Source organism: Rhea pennata, chromosome 14 (assembly GCF_028389875.1).
Source record: "Rhea pennata isolate bPtePen1 chromosome 14, bPtePen1.pri, whole genome shotgun sequence".
NCBI classification, from domain to species: domain Eukaryota; kingdom Metazoa; phylum Chordata; class Aves; order Rheiformes; family Rheidae; genus Rhea; species Rhea pennata.
In genome coordinates, this window is record NC_084676.1 from 1539796 (window position 1) to 1558683 (window position 18888).

General features: G+C 39.0%; 1 protein-coding gene across 5 annotated transcripts in view; it reads left to right on the forward strand.

Annotated features, from left to right (window-relative positions):
* Positions 1–18410, forward strand: part of LOC134146759 (protocadherin alpha-C2-like) — a 129082-nt gene extending 110672 nt beyond the window's left edge. For 4 of the 5 annotated variants that reach the window (XM_062587274.1, XM_062587273.1, XM_062587276.1 and 1 more), the window contains exon 4: positions 16500–18410. In XM_062587274.1, coding sequence (XP_062443258.1) covers positions 16500–16810 — 311 coding nt within the window. In that variant the 3' untranslated portion in view covers positions 16811–18410. The remainder of the gene's footprint in view (positions 1–16499) is intronic. The other variant, XM_062587275.1, reaches the window with a different exon arrangement.
* Positions 18411–18888: the final 478 nt, after the last annotated feature.

Sequence of the window (18888 nt, forward strand, 5' to 3'; positions counted from 1 at the left end):
CTTTTTATCCCTATGAAGTCTGAGATTTTCACACAACTACATAACTGCTGAGATTTAAGTAAAGTGACAAATTTTCTCATAATTGACAGGGTGAATAGGCATGATATGGTCCCATGGTGCAAAGACTAGAGACTCAAAAATCCCATGTGAGCAGAAAAAGCTAGATGTGGAAGCTCAGGCTGCAGCTTATGCTCTTTCTTTAGTTGTGATTAAAACACAACAGTCATGAGGGAACAAATTGGACTCCATTCTGTGTGTGTATAAACTTCAGTGCACTATGGCAGTGCCACCTGCTCAGAGTTTTTTCTTTTTTAATGCAGCTTTTGTACTGAATAGAGAACGGAGTTACCTGGGGAAAAGCAGTAAACTTGCATATATGCTTATGATAGCTGAGGATTAGGAGGGAGGAAATGGGTGACTCAGGTTTGCTTCTGAAGAGAAACACTAAAGCAAAGCTGGTTCCTAAGAGCAGGGAACAGGAAGAATATTTGGGAAGAGTATGCAACTGATTTCTGTGTGGGGTGGGGAAAAATAGTGTTTACTGTCTCAACAAGACTCTGCAAGTTCGGCTGCAGATGTAGATGTAATTGTCTAAACAGGTGATTTTGGGCCCCAATTGGGCCTTTGACCCATGAGTTTATCTCAATTTCTTCAGTAAGGGGGAAAAAATCATCGCAACTGGCACCATTTGATATTGCGAGATGAGCGATTGGGACCCTAAAGAAGAGAGCAGCTGAGCATTTCACAGATTCTATTTTCACTATTTATAAACAGTTCTTTAGCTGGCATTTTTCTTGCCTCCACTCTCTCACATTTTATTCTCTTTATTGTGTACATAGATCCCTAAAAATATTTATGGGCCAAAGTAAAAGTTCTATCCGAAAAAATCAGTAATGTCATCGTAATTCATCTTCATCGTTTGTTCCTCTCAGGTACTACAGTCAAGGCCATGCAGTTTGTGTCAGTATTTGCTACAGAGCTTAAATATTTGTCCTCTCTCCATATATTTTTGCTTCCTGAAGATGTAACATCAACTCTAAGCAACTAGCAGATCAGCTCATGCACACAGAGATACAAATCCCTTTGCCTGTTCACTGAGTTGCCTCACAAGAGATATAAATTGGGTAGTTGATGATGCAAAAAAAAGTTGATAGTTGCTTGCCTCAGATCTACACATATAATTATCCTGTTTTTACATGAAGAGATATTAAATGTTAGTATTAGTTTCTGTAAATGTGCACACAGGTTTTTGAACACAAAATCCTGACTTGTGGTTCTCTTTGTTGAGTGGAGTGAACTAGATCAAACACAGTATTTTAAAGCATCCTTTAGCTGTCTTTCCTCCTCACTACACAGTTTATGTGCTTTGACTGCACTTTCTCTAGTCTATAAGCCACTGCAGAAATTTCAGCCACTGAGCAGCTGCGTGCATGCTTGAATAAGAGTTCACTATTACAAGTGTCAGCAGGAGAAGATATAAATAGAGCTTTTTTTCCTCCTTGTTGTCATGGTACTGTGTTTCTGTTGGATACCCCAAGTCACACATGGCCATTTCTTCTTCAAGTCTAGTATATACTAGGGATATAGGGAATACATATAATATATATATATAATATAATATATATATATATATATATAATATATAGTATATAGGGAATACATTTAAACTGTGTTTAGTGCTACAGTTTTGGTTCATACAGAGAATTTGATAAAAGGTATGGATTGCAGCGATTTACATGTAGTGCTTAGTGGGACAAGATATGTCAAGATGAATGAATTGCCGATCTTGCTGCTGTCCAGACTGCAGTGTTGATTCTCTGGCAATTGGTCTTTTGCTGCAGAAATTGCCTTTATCATCTCCGATGAGGAAATATATTGAAATAGCTGACAAAAATCCCCTTTTATAGAACTGTTAAGTTTCAGTCTGAGCATGAAGTTCTTTTGGCGTTGTGCTGCTCTGCTGACACATGCAGATCTCACATCTGCAATGAAGAGCTGCTGCTGTTGCCACATCATGAACCAAATGCAGCTGTCTAGCAGATCTGGAGATCTGGTGGATCAGTTGGTTTGCCTGACCCTTGGAATTCCTGACTGGAGAGGAACAGCTTTCCTAGGTATAGCAAGAATATGCATCTGTCATCATGTGAACTGTCATGTGTGATTGGCATCACACATTAGGATCCCTTGAATCTGAGTGGTCTTCATTTATTAAGATGTACTAGCACAGATCAGCAATGTGCCCTTGTGGCCAAGAAGGCCAATGGTATCCTGGGGTGCATTAGGAAGAGTGCTGCCAGCAGGTCAAGGGAAGTGATCCTGCCCCTCTACTCAGCCCTGGGGAGGCCTCATCTCGAGTCCTGTGTCCAGTTCTGGGCTCCCCAGTACAAGAGAGACATGGAGCTACTGGAAAGAGTCCAGCATAGGGCTACAAAGATGATCAGAGGGCTGGAGCACCTGCCCTATGAGGAAAGGCTGTGAGAGCTGGGCCTCTTCAGCCTGGGGAAGAGAAGACTGAGGGGGGGGGGATCTTATCAATGTGTATAAGTACCTGAAGGGAGGGTGTCAAGGGGATGAGGTCAAACTCTTTTCAGTTGTCCCATGTGACAGGACAAGAGGCAATGGGCAGGAATTGAAGCACAGGAAGTTCCACCTGAACATGAGGGGGAATTTCTTCACTGTGAGAGTGACAGAGCGCTGGAACAAGTTGACCAGAGAGGTTATGGCGTCTCCTTCTCTGGAGATATTCAAGGCCTCCTGGATGCAACGTTGTTTACCATGCTGTAGGTGACCCTGCTGAGTGGGGAGGTTGGACTAGATGATCTCCAGAGGTCCCTTCCAACCATACTGATTCTATGATTCTATGACAAAATACTCATTAAGCTACTATTCCACATATAGAGTTCATGATGTAACAAGTCCACTTTCCTCCATAATCTTGCCTGGTAGCTGTGAGACTGAGGAAAGACACTGGGAAAATCGAATCTGAGGTGAGGTTTTTTTTTTTGAGGTGGGAGAAGGTTTGGCCTGCTCCAAGAAGTGTAAGGACTGGTACAGGATGTCCTTGTTGCATACAAATTGGATTTAATAATATAGTCTCACTTCACTTTTCCAACTCAAGTCAATCATTAAATTGTTCTCAAGAGACAGCCGTCTCATTTTGTCTACAGTTCCTAAAAGAAACTTTGTCTTTGCATTGCCTATGTTCATGTCTGTTAAAGGACTACTGTGGGTAGTAGTAAATCACAATTTATGCCAAAAATAAGATAAGAATAAGATAAGATAAGAATCTGCATATCCTCCCTTACACTGCTTTGCTTTCGGATAAAGGACTACCCTGCATGGTGCTCCATCTGCTGCTATTCAGAGAGGTGCCAATATTACAGTTTGGCATACAGAAGGCTGCTACTTCATGTTAGTCTCTGTTGCTATCAGACATTGGTGTCTGCCTTGTTCTGAGTGCATTTACACGTAGAGTGTTCATAGAATAATTAAGATGCTAGTCAGTCATCTCCTTAAAAATCAAATGACATTTCAAAACAAATGAACCAATTTTATATGCGTGTGTACACATATACATAAAATTACAATGGGAAACAAAAGATTAAAGGTTAATTCAGTGTTTAAATATTTAAAAATATATTCTACATGTAGATCCTCCCAGATGTTAGCACAAAATTCCTTTTCATGTGAAGGATTCAAGAAGAAACAGTATTACCTTTAGCTGCTGTAATTGTTAAGATCTTTTGAATACCTATATTCTCTGATGGCTTGTCCTGGGCATAGGACAAGTTTTCTGGAAGGAAAATAACTATAATATCAATCCACACATAATCTGCCTGTGATTTTCTCCCTGCCATTTGATTTAAAGGAATCACAACCACAAGAAATGTGAATTGTTAAAATTTTAATCAAGATAAGATTTTTTTCTAATTCAGCCTCCATTAAGCAATAATGTAGAAATAAAGTGCATTTTCCTTACTCTGCTGTCAAACATCTGTTGTACAACCACTGTACTTTATGTGCAAAAATTCATTTTCCAAATTTGATCTTCATGTCCATTTTAAGTCATTCCTTCCACTTTTAATATTTCCTTTGGACAAGTGAAATGGTAGGCATATTATAAAAATATCTTTCTGATACTTTGCTGAGAGTGTTTGAGTAATGCCTTTCTTGAAAGAGACTTCATTAGCATGCAAATGAGTGGTTCACAAGTATAAAGTAAAGCATCATTTTCTGTGGAAGGAAAAGCTTGATACATTTCTGTAGCGAGGGAGCACCTCTTAGCCAAAAGTCTGTCTGGGACTGTAAAATTAAAATCTAAACAATTAAAATATAAAGTAGGTCATTTATTAACTCTTAAACTGGGATTATAAGGGTGAGTCTTTGCATAACAGGCTCTATTCTGAAAAGGTTAGAGCAATCACAAAGTAACAAAAATGACTCTATCTGGTTTTCTTAAACATGTTAAGTATTGAAATCTTTACAATTGCTATCCGATGAGTGTTTAAGAAAGAGACTGTAGGGCTGGAAACAGCGTAATGGAAGGGATCTGCGTCTTTCTTAAAATGGCTGTTGCAGTGCAATGCCGTTCGTTTTAAGCAACCAACAGTATTGATTTCACCTTTACTTAAATAACCATACTTTTAAAATCTGTAACAGTATATTATTTACCCTCAGGTAATCTCTTTGTTAAATATATTTTGTTTCAGCGTTATATGGTCTTTACAGTGCATTGTTTAGCAGTTTGTAGTTCATGTGATCAAATTCATATCAAGCATTGAACAAATTAGGAGGTGCATAAATACATTTAAATCATCTTTCAGTAGCGAACCAGAGCGTAACTGCACAAAGATCTATTAACTTCAGTAGAATTACACAGGTACACATCTGCTGAGAACCTAATGAAAAATTTTCACAAAAAGGTGCAAGTAGGTACTGTCTTCTCAATTAACAGAGGAGCCTTTTAGCTGCAGGGAAAGGCAAATGGGTAGAAGCTTTGGAGCCAAGCCATAGTATTTCCAGATTTCCAGCTCCCAGTGTGGTCAATCTGGGTCAGCTCGTCAGTACAGAAATAATCTCCTTTAAAAGGTTAAAACACAGATGACTGCAAGTTAACATAATATTTGGATTCGTCTACAATCCAAGAAGTCTTCAAAGTATGGGCCTTGAGACTCCCTGAAAGAGCCAAACTATTCCTGCAGTAGGAGGATGAATGTGGGGTGTCTTCTCAAGGTCATTTCCATTTTCTCCTCAGAGTTTTAATGGATTCTGAAAAAACAGAGAAATTTTATAGCGTGCTTATCCAGGGGGCTTATCATATTGTATTAGCAGTTACCCATCACATTTAATTAAGTTTCCTTTTTAGCTGATGTGAAATGTTATAATATTAGCTCCATTCATCTCATATCAGTAAAAAGGAAAAATAATGGGATATGATTCTAACAGGAGATGATAGGAAGCTGTAATGCAAAATGCATATTGTGCAAGGAACAGGGAAGTGCAACTGCCAGGTTCTGTTTTGAGGTCTGCAATATCTTCATCTTCACAGACAGGGTGCAGTTTTCTGTGGAAGGTGTTGAAGTAACACACCTGTCTTAGGCCAGGTTGCTGGCTAGCACTCATATCAGTGAGAATCAAAATAGACATCAGTTAGTATTTACTTAATTGGCTTTCAGAGGAGGATAACATTACAGAGGTACTGCGATAAACTAGCCAGAGTAGGTCAGCTGAAGGATTTGGTAGATCTAAATTGATTTCAAACACCTGTACAGTACAGTTTATTAAAAAAAAAATCCTATGAAGAAAAGAAAACCAAACTAGACTAAATAATAATAATAATATCCTTCCTTCCTCTTTATAGTTCACAAACAGAAAAGGCTAGCTTCAGCCTTGATTCTTGAAAAAACAGTAAAATTACCCTTTTATTTGTAATCACAGCCACAGGGAGCCAGGGAAACAAATTCCAAATCTGAAGTTCTGTGCACAGAGCTGCATCTAACCTCTGAGACCAGACACTGCATTTTTCACTCTCTGAAGCTTTGTGCATTTTTTTAAAAGAAGAACCAAACAGAAAGCTTCACACTGCAGTCATCTAGCCTGGAGATTATGATGGTTTGGGCTGCTGGGATGAGAACCATATAGGAGAGGAAGAATTGAAGCCTGTAACCTAAATGTAGGATGAAAAAAAAGTGTTATCTCTGAAGACTATTTCTTCAGAATCTGTGATCTATTACTATGTTATTCTTGCTAAACATACACATTCAGTACTAAAAGCACTGAAATAAACATGTCCCTTTTTTTCTCACTACCACTTCAATTGTCCAACTAATTAGTTTAAAAGCAAGTTCTGTTTTGCAAGACTAAAATTGATGCTGCAGGGTTCCTTAGTTATTGCCTTTCTGTTAATTTGTTCAACTAAATAATTAAATAATTCAGTTAAAAAGATGGGATTTCTTTTACCTACCAGCATTGGGTTTTAACAGCCATGCTGAGCTCTTTCCTCTCTATGCACCAATAATAATATGGACTCTGCTAAAGGAGGTGCCTATCTGCAGCAGGTTTTCACAGCTGTAAAGATTGATGGACGTGAATAAAAACATGCTAGCCATTATCAGGAGGTCTGATGTGGATTATATGGTAGGAACATCTAATCTTGTCTTCCATCTTCCCTTCAGGCTAACCTGAATTCCCCTGACCTTCAGGTTTCCTGCTTTGGGGAATCAGTCACAGGCAGTCATAGAAATAGTGGCTGTAATGGCCACAGACAGGAGTCGAAGTTATGGATCTTACGATCACCCCATAGAAGCAGAGTGGCCTCCAGTGGTAGGAGGAGGCCACATAGATAGCATGACTGTGTTCTCAGATTCAGTTCAGTAGCTCATCTAGCAGAGAATATAGAGGGGCTGTCTGCAGAATGCAGTTACATGCTGCAGCACCAGCCAGCAAACTCTGCTCCATCTGTGCTGCCTCCTTTTCCCCTTCATAGTAGGATTTATGATGTTCTATGAGCCTGTTGTCCTTTGCATAAAGGTGCTTATATGCAATAATTAAATTATTTTTTTGTGAAAATTTGACAGAACACAGTAACCAGAACTAGCTTTCCATAATAGAAAGCACGCAGTGCACTAATCTGTTCCTAGCGTTTGGATCTCTGGCTTCTGAAATGGCTTTTGTTTTCCTTGCAGTAGCTCACACTCTTTATCGTGGAGGCAGCACCCTTACACAGTACCAGTCAAATGAAAGCAGTTACAACACAATCTCCATAGACAGAGGGTCCTGTATGTGTCTTAAACTTTTGTAGACAATCTACATCTTTATTTATATGCCTCCCAGTCTCATTCTCTTCCTTTTTGTTCACCTAAGATTGAGTCCTGGAGTGGTGGCTTAGTCTTCCATTACTGAACTCTACCTGGTCTTTCCTCAAAAAGCTCTGCAAATTTGCTTATGCTTAGTTGATTTATAATGTAGATTGGAGAGGAAGTATCGTAAATCTGCCTAAATAGGAACACAAAATAAAGCTGAGCTTTCCCCCCTGCCTCCCTGCCTCCACCTGTATGAATTATTATCCTTCTGTCTGCCGAGTGTCTCCTGGAGCTAAGGGAGACCTCAGTAATCCACTGTGCAGGCCTTGCACATAAAATCAATAACCACATGATAACAACAGGAAACAAAAAAAATACTTCAAAAGAAGACAAGGCTGGAGCTAGCAAATACAAGCATCCATACTCAAATCATTTTGAGTATTACATTTCCTTTTCAATATGTTTGAGTTGTTTTACTTTGAATAAATGACTTTGTGTTTGCAGGTAGTGAGAGATGTATTTGCTCATAATAACTGCTAAGAAGCTGGTTTAATGTAACAAAATATAGGAACTTATATAGGTGTTATTCTTAAAGCTAAAACCTAAATTGCATTCCCGCCAACTGAAAATTAGAAAAAAATGAAATCAATACTGGCTTTTCATCACAGTAAATATAACAAAATAACAGAGTACCTTGAAGTTAAGATAGCAGCAACTTCTGATATTTTGAACTTCAAATTGCAGAGCAAATGATGCTGAGGGCTGCATAGTAAAACCCAGGAACAGCAGGAAGGATCAGTTTTTGCAGAGATACATAGAGCAAAGCTCTCAAGCATGTTTTTAGGTCCCTACCTAAATTGACCTGGTTTTCAGGTGTGTCAAGCAAATTCAGGAATTGGGGGGGGGGGGGGAAGAACTGGGGATGTTTCAGAGAAACATCAGCCACTGTCTCCACCAGCGGACTTGAGGCCACTTTGGCCACTAGCAGGTGGGAGCCATTGGGCTTGTCAGCAGGTGGGCTTGCCATGGTCAGCCCCATAGGGCCCTGCAAGTGGCGGCAGAGCAGGGAAGTGGACTCAAACAGGGGGAGCAGATCCACCACCGGGCCCAAGGGGAAGGAACATCCCAAGCTGGCTTGGCAATCCCCACCCAGCATACATGTGGCTGTAGCCAGGGGTTAGAGAGAGAGAAGCTCCTCCACCACCACATATACACACACACAGCTCCGATGTCCCTGCATTACTCAGTACCCTGTTTGCATCAAAACAAGGGCACAATGGTTGGTGCTCTGACTGCTCATGCTGTATTTATAAAGTGCATTTATAAGATGAAAATCATGGAGTTTTAAGTATGAATTCTTAAAAATCGTTACCATGGGCCTGTAGACTTTGCCAAAAGCACAAATAAAAATCTATGTACCACAGGCTGCAGGAGCTGTCTCCCTCGACAACTCCTGCATGTGATGCAAATATTCGTATGCTGCATCCCCCAGAGTCCAGCATCTGATTGCTGCTGGAAGGACAATACAGAGCAGCCTAGATGTGTCTGTGCAGTTTCAGTGAGGCAGCAGATAAAGGTGTAGTTCTCAGTTTGGTGAGGAAAAGGTTAACGCTTTTGCTGAGTAAGAAGTAACAGACAAATTCTGCCAGTGGGAGCAGGGATGGCTGTAGGTACAGCATTAGAAAGATGTTACCTGAGAAGGTTGATGGCTTTGCTGGTGGAAAAGCCTCTTTTTGTGAAGAGAGAGTGATAAGAGCTTGGGGCTGCAGAAGCCTTACTCTGCTTGCCTGCTCAGCAACTGTGAGAAGCCATTTACCCTGTGTTGTGCTCTGGCCACAGGAGGTCTGTACGAACAAGCAAGTCCATCTTTTGCTTTTAAACATCTCAGAATATGCAGGCAGAGCTACTTGGTATCTGAGACAACTTTAATACACAGACATATAAGATTGTTTTCTTATTATGAGATAAATCATCACTATTTAAATTAAATTTAAATGTCAGCATGAGCAGTAACCTGAGACTGAACGGGAAGTGACTCCCATGCCTGCCCCCTGCTTTGTAGCTGGATGCTGGAGCAGTGGGGGGTTAGGGATCTCACACAACATATGTGCTATAATTACCCTGTTTAATGTTACTGACTTTAAATCCAGGCAAGGGATTAAAGATATAGACTCTTTGATGAGGAGAACATTTCATTTTTTCATTCCTTTTGTCTCTAAATCATTGATCAGAACAGGTCAAACAGATGGCAGGGCAGAGAGCAAGAATTATTTATGTGTTTTTCCTTTAAGATTCTCTATAAGATTCCCTTTAAGATGAAATGGTCCTTAGAGATGGCTGAGACTGTTTGTCAAACTGGTAGTTAAAATGGTTCAGCTTTGTTCTGGCTGAATCATTTCCCCATCTTTCAGTTCAGTATCTGTCACTTTTAATGCTGATGATGGATTTTAACTTGCTTTTTTGATTTGTTGTTCTTTTTTTAAAAAAAAAAAAAAAAAAAAAAAAGATTAAATGGGCATTTTAATCCAGAAAAGGCTTAGGAAAGATCAGTGAAGCCAAAATGTCTGCAGAGATCCTCAGAATGACACAGAGAGGGTTTTTCAGTGCATGCTGCTTGTATTTGATGTGCTGCTTCGGAATCAGTTCAGAATGTCAGACTCTTTATGACAGTGAATATTCATTATGCCTGCCAGAGGCAGAAGCTACACTCAGCACAGCATCAGCAGAGAAGGCATGGAAGGGAGAAATCAGGTTAACAACTAGCTTTCTCTGCAATTTGTTTTCTGCTTATAGCCTGATCTCCATTTTAAATAAATTCATTTAATAATTGTATTGCTACTGTGACCTGGGGACGGAAGGATCTGTGATTAATGACAAGGGCTATTTCTAAGCTCATAGTGGTTTTAGTTGGCGTGTTCTGGTGGCTAGAAAAATTATTCAAAGAGATTTCATTTGAATTCAATAATACTAGATGGTTTGATTGAAAGCTCTTGTCTAAATGACCTCTTCAGTCCATAAGCCACCAAATTTTTAGAGACAAAGTGGTGAATGAGGAAGGGTGGAACAGAATGAAAGCAAGCTGCTGTCTTGGCTGAGTATGTCACATCATCAGAAACGTCTCCACAGGGAGACAAAGCTGCACAGAAATGCCTCCCTGCTTTCCCCCTTCACCAGGGGCACATCTGTTCTCACACTGACTTAGTCGTCTTCTGACAAAGGTTCTTTAGGAAAGCAGAAGAGAAAACATACATGACACTCATAATGTATGGTCAGCTTGCATTAGCGGAAGTGAGCACCACCTGTTCCTAGTAAACACCAGATTGTAGCTTTGGGGCTATACAGGGACAGGAAGATCACACATAGCCCCTCAAAAGAGAGTATTGTCACTGGGATTAAAAGCACTGCACTCTTTACCTAGACTTGATACAGTATTGATTTATGGGCTGAATGATGCGATGTTCTGAGAAGGCATTTTTCCCCAACCGTAGAATACATCTCGATTTCACACTGTTTGTACTGATCACTCAGCATTTTGACTTTATTCCACTTACATATCAGCTCATATGGTTTACAAGCTGATGAAAGGCAACTCTTCAACTGAGTGCATTCACAAATTTTGCCTTTGAAAAGACAGCACTGTAAATCTCAGTGACAGACCCGTATTTCAGAGTCTTTCCACAGAATGTTATTCAAGACCCAATCTGCAGCTATCATTGCTGTCCTGACTGATATGTGGCCTTCTAAGGAGTGGAAATGAAGCATCCTTTACAGTATTACTGATTTCACTCAGGTATTTTTGAACAGATGGCGCCAATGCCTGCCTAAACACACAGAGAGATCAGGGCCGAGAAAGTGGCCACATCTTGCAAATCGTTGAACAGGATTTTTATGACTGTCACTATTAAAGAGATTAGTTTCCTACTTTTTTTTTTTTTTTTTTTTTTTTTTTTTTTTTGAGTATTCTGGCATGATCTTCGGTAAAACATCCCCCAAGCCATGATGTTGCTTGCTTTGCTTCTGAGCTTACACTTTGAGAGAGCTTCTGAGAGCACTTTGCATTAACCACCCAAGAATTAGTTGTCTAGTTTAAATTGGCTGTCTGGGCATTATTTGTAGCTAATGAAGCAAGGCAAGACAGCTCCAGGAGAGAGAGGACAGGGACACAGATAATTCATTCTATCTAAAAAAATACACATTTAAACTAGGTCAGTTGAACCACTGCCTGAGGGTGATTATCTATAGACTGTATTGAGAACTAGATTATATGGTTTAGACTAGATACCTACTATTTAGGTGGCTGAAGGTAGGATGGGGAAACCTCACTCTCTGTATTACATCTAAGAAAAAAAAAAAAAAAAGAATAGAGGCCCACAATGTAGGTACTAGTTAACTTTTAGGGATCCCATTCCTTGTAGTATGTGCCTGGACTCCCTGTACCCAGCATGGGGAAAGTTGAAAGCTGATTATCTTTGAAAAATCTGTACACTGAGATCAGGACTACTTAGAGCACAGAAAAGAGAAGCACTGTGCTCAGCAGGCAATTCATCCCACCTACAACCTGCTCCCTTTCTGAGATCTTTGAGTTTATGACACCTGCATGGCACTGGGTTTTTATAGGACTTGTTGAATATAGGCTTACTGAATGTAATTTGTGTGCTTTTCAAGTCATGTGAGAGGTAGAAGGCTGCAGCATATGACCCATAAGTGCTTCTGGAAGAAAAAAAGTAGCTATATACTATATCCTACTGATTCAAGCTTTCAGCTAGTTGCTATTAGAATGTGGTTTTGCATCTATGTCTGCCTGTTCATTTCAGGTAACAGCCACTGGATAGAAAAATAAGTATTTTAAAGTCCTTTCTTCGCAACTAAACATATGAACTACTCAACATCAATCTCTCTTTTTGTAGCTCTCTCTCAGAAGTATGCTAAGACACTTGTATTTTGATCAGAGCACAAAAAGATGGAAGAGGTGAAAAGTTCATCCTTCATTTTAGTATGCAGACACAGAGATGAAGACGCATAAGGTGCTACAGATTCCTAGATTCTGGCTCTGGTGCATGCATACATTTTAAAAATGAATTATTTGGCCATTGAACGTGAAGGCTGCCATATTCCTTCAGAATAAGACAAGGAGGCAGGGGAGCAGCCCCTAAAGTAACCTATTGTGAAACATCAAAAAGTGGCCAGTCTGTACTTTTGTGTTGACCTTGACAAAAACCTGTTTAGCTCAAGGAGGAAGAGAAAAGAAGTATAGCATTTTAAATTAAGTAGTATAAATATAGGAGGAGGATTTACTTTATATAGATATTTCTCTAAGTTTAATAAACAACTTTAAAGCATTTAGTTAGAGCCAGAAAATAGGCAAGAGAAGCATAACTAATCTTGTTAAATGTAAAATAGCATTTAAATGGAAAGTTTTTGTTCTTAAATTCCCACTGATTAGAAACAGAATAGCTGTTTAAGGGGGCTTTGGAAACTAGAAGGTAAGTGACATTTATCCTTGATCTGAAATGCCTAAACGTACAGCACTGTTGGTACAGCTGAACTGTGACCTTCCAACCTGCCAATCCAGATAAACACACATGTTATCAGATAAATCAAGCAGAAATTAAATTTCCTGAGAAGACTGCTGAAGCTCCACTCTTAGGAAATGATGATTATTAACTCATTATGTTCTGTCTGTCTCTGTCTTTTTGTACGTGACTTCTCCACACAGCTGTAAGCGTAATTAGTTTCCTTTGGCTTAGTGAGTATTAAGGAGTATTAATATGTTTAGTTTATAACAACAATAAACATATTAAAGGACCAGGAAAAATCACAGAAATGTAGGCAAACCCTTTAGTTTTTTGTTTGACAGAATCCTGATTCCAGAGTAGATATGATGGGTTTGTTGAGTTTGGTTGCATTATATCAGAAGGATTTGTGATAAACGCTTCTAACTTCATCTGGTGAGTGGATTTGTCTAGGCAGAACCAGATTAAAGGGTCAGTGTCCTGTTTTGAATTAGATTTCAATAATGCAGCAGACGTGTATATGCACCCTGTTAGGCTTGTGATAGTTTTCATGCAAAGAAAAAAAGACACTGTACCTCAAGGATACTTGTATCCTTAAATGGGTCTTGCAGGTTATCATATTTATGTGGTAAGATGGTTAATATAAAATCATTGTCATTGCCTCATGTCCTAGTAAAGTCAAATGGCACTGTGGTCCATAGAGCATTGTAACCCTATACACTTCAAAGCAGTTTCTAGACTATTCACTGTTAGAGGATTCTCCCCAGCCCAGAACAAGGAGAGTTCAAAACTGATTAGAGGGGCTTTTTAGCTGTTCCTCCGCCAGCAACAGGAAAAGAGCAGTGGATCTGGGCCAGTGTTATTTGGAATAAGTGCTGCATGGTGTTGTTGGGAAGGAGAAAGGTCTTATTGTCAAATAGGGCTTAATTTATTCTGTACAGTGTGAAAGCTCATATTTTTATATTGCTGAAGATCGACAATAGATTCATAGTTTGGAAATAGGCCAAGACACACAATGTTCAGCTAAGTAACTTATTATTTCAAAGAAACAATGAAATATACCTGGCCAAAATACTTTATTTAACAGAAATGAAAATATTTTACTTAACAGAAATGAAGGCTGAAAGTTCGTATTAATGTATTGGGTAGGAAAGGACTTGTTAGGATGTAGCCATTATCAACAACAAACATTTAAAAACCCTGAAATTGATAGGTAAGGCTATTAAAAATTAAGAAAAGCTACAATTTACAAAAAAAATATAGTAAGTTCCATGTTAACAATAACTTTAAAAAGAAATTTGAGAATAGAAAGATTAAAGTAACAACTTCACCAGTTCCTGGGGAGAATATAAACTCCAAGTCAAATCTTCATCGCTGAAAACAGGTTTAAGGGAAAAAGAAGTGTACAGGCTCTTCTATTCCTTAATTAAACATTACATTGTAAAAACAGTCATATCCCCTTTTTACAAAGATTGCATATGACAAATACATTATAGAGGTGGCCTCAAAGATAGTTCTGATGTATCGTGTATACAGAATCCTTTGGGTCTGGAACATGAATATACTGCATAAGTATGAAAAACAAAGCTCAAAAGGAATCATGCTTTCCAGAGATGTTTGTTTTGTTACTAGACAGGAGAAAGATTGTCAAGTCCTCTTTAGTTATTTAATTATGAAAGCCTTCTGTTTGCATGTATGACATACATGTTATTTCATGAAATAGGTAATTGTATGAACAACATTACAGAAAATAGAGAATCATAAAACAAGAATCAGCAGTACAGGAGATGCTGTTCGTTTCATGGAACGATTGCTAAAGTGAATGCAATGAACTCCTTTACCACTACAGTGGTGTAGAACAGTCAGTACATGAGGTTCATTGGATAGCATCTTCTGGTTTGGCAAACACTGGAGATCTCCCCCTAGACTGTGTACTGTGGTTCCTCTTCCTGCCCTTCCTCACCAGTGAGAGACCAAGGATTCCTACTCTGTTTGTTTTCCTCATTCCTGTGCACTGTCTCCTCTTCCAACCCTATGTGGAAAACCGTCTGTACTCTTTTCCCAAGCTTTCTTCATAGTGAAAAAGCTCTTCCTGTTTGGAAGAGCTTTACCTATTCAACAAGACAGCACTGATGCAAACAGGATGATGTTGAGACTTAATCAGATCTGTGGAGCTGGCACTGTGCACGCAGTATTGCAAACATTGGTGTGTAGGCAGTTACAAGTATGCCAGGTCGTATATTTGTAGTATTGCACTTTTAGAGTGTAGAGAAGAACATTCCCATCAGATCTGAGGGCTTTAGAATTAATTTATAAGCATCGAGTTTTCCCCTAAGCAGAATCCTTTAAGTACTTAAAAAGATACAAAAAAGTGAATATGTGGTACCTATTCAAAACTGGGAGTTATTTTAAGTTACAAAAACTCTCAAAGTTTAAGAAAAAATAAAACAGCTACTTTTTAAGACTTTCCTTATCACAGAAGAACACATCGTGTGCCATATCTCATTACACTAGAAAATTGCTGTTGTTAGAGTAACACACACAAAAAAAATCAATCTGACTGGCTCAATCTTGGAAAAATCAGGGAAGTAAGATTAAAATCTTGCTTCATAATGCAAGCCTAAAGTTAGTGACAGAGCTTCATTTTATATTTGCCTATGTAAAATACTGTGACTCTGTGATTCTGCCATGCCTATTCACAGAAAAAAACAGCAAGCTCTAGTGTTTCTTAACCTTGATACTGTTGTACTACAACAGGAAAAAAAGAAAAGAAGCATAATAGTATGGACCTTCCAATTTGAGAATTCACTGCTATATTGCTTTCCTTCCAAACAATTTTTGACAGCTCAACACAGTTTTGGCACTAGCCCTCTCTGTTTCTCCATTTCACATACGATTTAATAATTTAGAAGAATTTTACAAATCTTTTAAAAGAGCCATCACATTCCCTTCCAAAAGGGATCAGGTTGTTAGAGCCTCACCTTGAAAAAGACTGTGAATATTTCTGAGACCAGATCTTGTACCCTAGTTAAAGGAGTTCTGCAGTGTTTCTATGCAGACAATTCAGCTCACTCTCATTTTTGCTCCATGACCTTCTCTGCATATCAGCCGCATTGAATACATACTAGCTTGGTCTCAGGCTCCTTTCTTGGGTGCACCATCTAATTCCCTCCACGGGGAATCCTGAACACAGCTGACAAGATAGTTTGCTAAGGGCCCCAGTATGGATATGCACACTGCCAAGTTTGATTGCCTCTGACTTGACCTGTCAAGTCACAGTCCCAGAAGGCTTAGCACCATCTAACATACCTTTGTGTCATGCAATACACATGCTTGGGTATTGTGCTAAAAAACACCACTTTGATGGCTGCAACACAATGATCTCTATTTCAGACACCTCAAATCCAAAAGAAACATAAAGAATAATTGTATTCAAGGCACCACGTGGGATCCAGCGTGTGTTGGGCCAAGCACTATGTGGGGTGGGTCAGTGTGTACTAGCACTGAACAGTCTGGACCTGAACCAGTCAGTACCACACAGCTGAGCAGCCAGGTTCACACTGCTGCAACCACAGAATCAACACAGACCCAGGCTAAAGCTGTAGCTCTTGAACAGGAATCTGATAGTCACTAGGTGCTTGCTTAATGACGCTTTAAGTTTTTCTTGCTGTTTTTACTTTTTCAGAACCTGAAGCAGGAGAGGTGTCCCCCCCAGTGGGAGCTGGTGTGAACAGCAACAGCTGGACCTTTAAATTTGGACCGGGCAATCCCAAACAAGGTGGTCCTGGTGAGTTGCCAGACAAATTCATTATCCCAGGATCTCCTGCAATCATCTCCATCCGGCAGGAGCCGCCAAACAGCCAAATTGACAAAAGTGACTTCATTACCTTTGGCAAGAAGGAGGAGACCAAGAAAAAGAAGAAAAAGAAGAAGGGAAACAAGACTCAGGAGAAAAAAGAAAAGGGGAACAGCACCACTGAGAACAGTGACCAGTGAGGGGTTTATACTGAAAGAACCCACTTAGCCAGTTTTTGTAATAATGGCAGATTTCTCCTATGTAGCAACTCCCAACTTCTTCCTACTGTTAACAAATTTCCTGTATGTACAGACTTCAGAAAATCAGCAGGAAATTCACAGTGTCTGTCTAAATTGCTTAACAGGTTTTGTCTTAAAAGCTTTATTAAGTCTGGTGTTAACTCTTTTTCTCCACTCTGGCTTGTTTTCAGAATCTAAAAAGCAGACACAAGTTTCCTTTCTCCTACGCCGAAAAGGAGAATCTTCACAGTACAGCCAGTGAGAGGTTGGACTCTCTGCACTGTGGTTCCTGTCCTCCTGTCTTGATGAGACTTATAGACAGGTTTAAAAGTTTTAATATTGTGCACCCTATATCTGATTGGAAATATTTGTGTGCAGATGTCAGCTAGGTGATGTGAGATCAGATTGTAAGATGCAAGAAGAGCTGATAAATATGCAACAGAGGAAACACCTAAAGAACAAAAATGTTCCAAGATGTTCGGGCTGGGGAGGAAATGTCTGAAAGGAGACGACCAGACTTTTCAAATCTAGAGAAGTAGCTGTGTGGGAATACTGAATCCTGTACATGACGTATTGTACACACTCTTGCAAATTAAACCTCACATTTACAGCTCTTTAAGATACCATAAATTATATCTCTTTCCAAGCCATTGGGAATATTGTCCCTTAAAGCCCTGCATTACCCTGGCAAGGCTAGCCCTCAGAGTGTAAGAAGGGCAGGGCTGACATCCCAGGAATGTAACTGACTGTGATGCTCTGTGTCCCTATTTCCACTCTAACATTATTTTGCACATTATGTCTCTGAAAAGGTCAGAGGTTTTCCACGACACATATGCAAAAGAGAGAGAAAAGAAACGTTGACTATGCTATTTGTTGTTTAAGATATTTATTTATAAAGAAATATAGCTGTAAATGTAAAAAAGATGCCCTTTAACCCAAACAGAAGTCAGACTAGAGCCATTATAAATTAAATTGCTGCTATTAAAGTGCTTTAGAAAAATTGCCTGAAACATCTGTATTATATCGGCCACTTGCCAATAACAGCTTTATTCTGTCGGGTCACTTGGGGGCTGCCTCTTGCATGTATTAATAAATACAATAATTTTGTTTTGCATTAATATGCACTTTGAATACACATTTGCAAACAAATTGTCCTATTATGAAGAAACAGAAGCAAACTCCTCACAAATGGATTTACTAACCTGCTAGCTCTGTGCAGTACTTTGGTGTTACCTCCCACACGCCCTTTTCTGATTTTAGTTTTACTTTTATATAAGATTATGAATTGCTGACCCTACTAACACTCATTATGTAAAATTCAAGTACTGTATGTATGCTGTATGCTCTTATAGGAATCCTGAAATATTTATTCTGTGCTTGTGTATGTGAATGTCAATGCAACTATTATTAGGGTGGACTTTAAGCTTTACTGTTGAATGTAAATCCATTATTTCTTTTTTTGTACACTTGTGAGAAGGTGGAGTAGTGTTAATTTTTTAAGCCACTGTTGATTATCAGTTTTTGTGTATGAAACACAAGTAAAATATCTTTCTTAAATCGAGACATGCATGCATTTGGGGATTTATTGGTAAGCATCAGGTAAGCATCAGGGATGTAAATGGAGACTGACTGTGATGGAGAGTGTGGATATAAAGCCAATACATGTTTTTGAAACAGAATATAGCCGATGGGGAATTCCAAGGAGTTTTCTACTTTATTTTACATTCACAGAATAAAGCTCATATGATATTAATTGAAACTGTTTAAGAAACAGTTGTGAAACTACACAGCTCTAAAATTTTTAAGAGTCCTTTTAATCTAAGATCAAAGAGGACAATTGGATTTCTTGAGACATGCCCTGCATATTTTAAGTTCTCAAACTGCTGACAGTTCAGAATAGGCCAATTACCATTCATTTTTAAAACCTGCAGCAAGTCTTAAGACATCACCGAAGGTAAGACTTTAATAAAAGAACTTCATGTCTCAAAGTATGACCGTTATGAATCACAAATGGCCTTGTGGTTTATTTAGAATTTTCT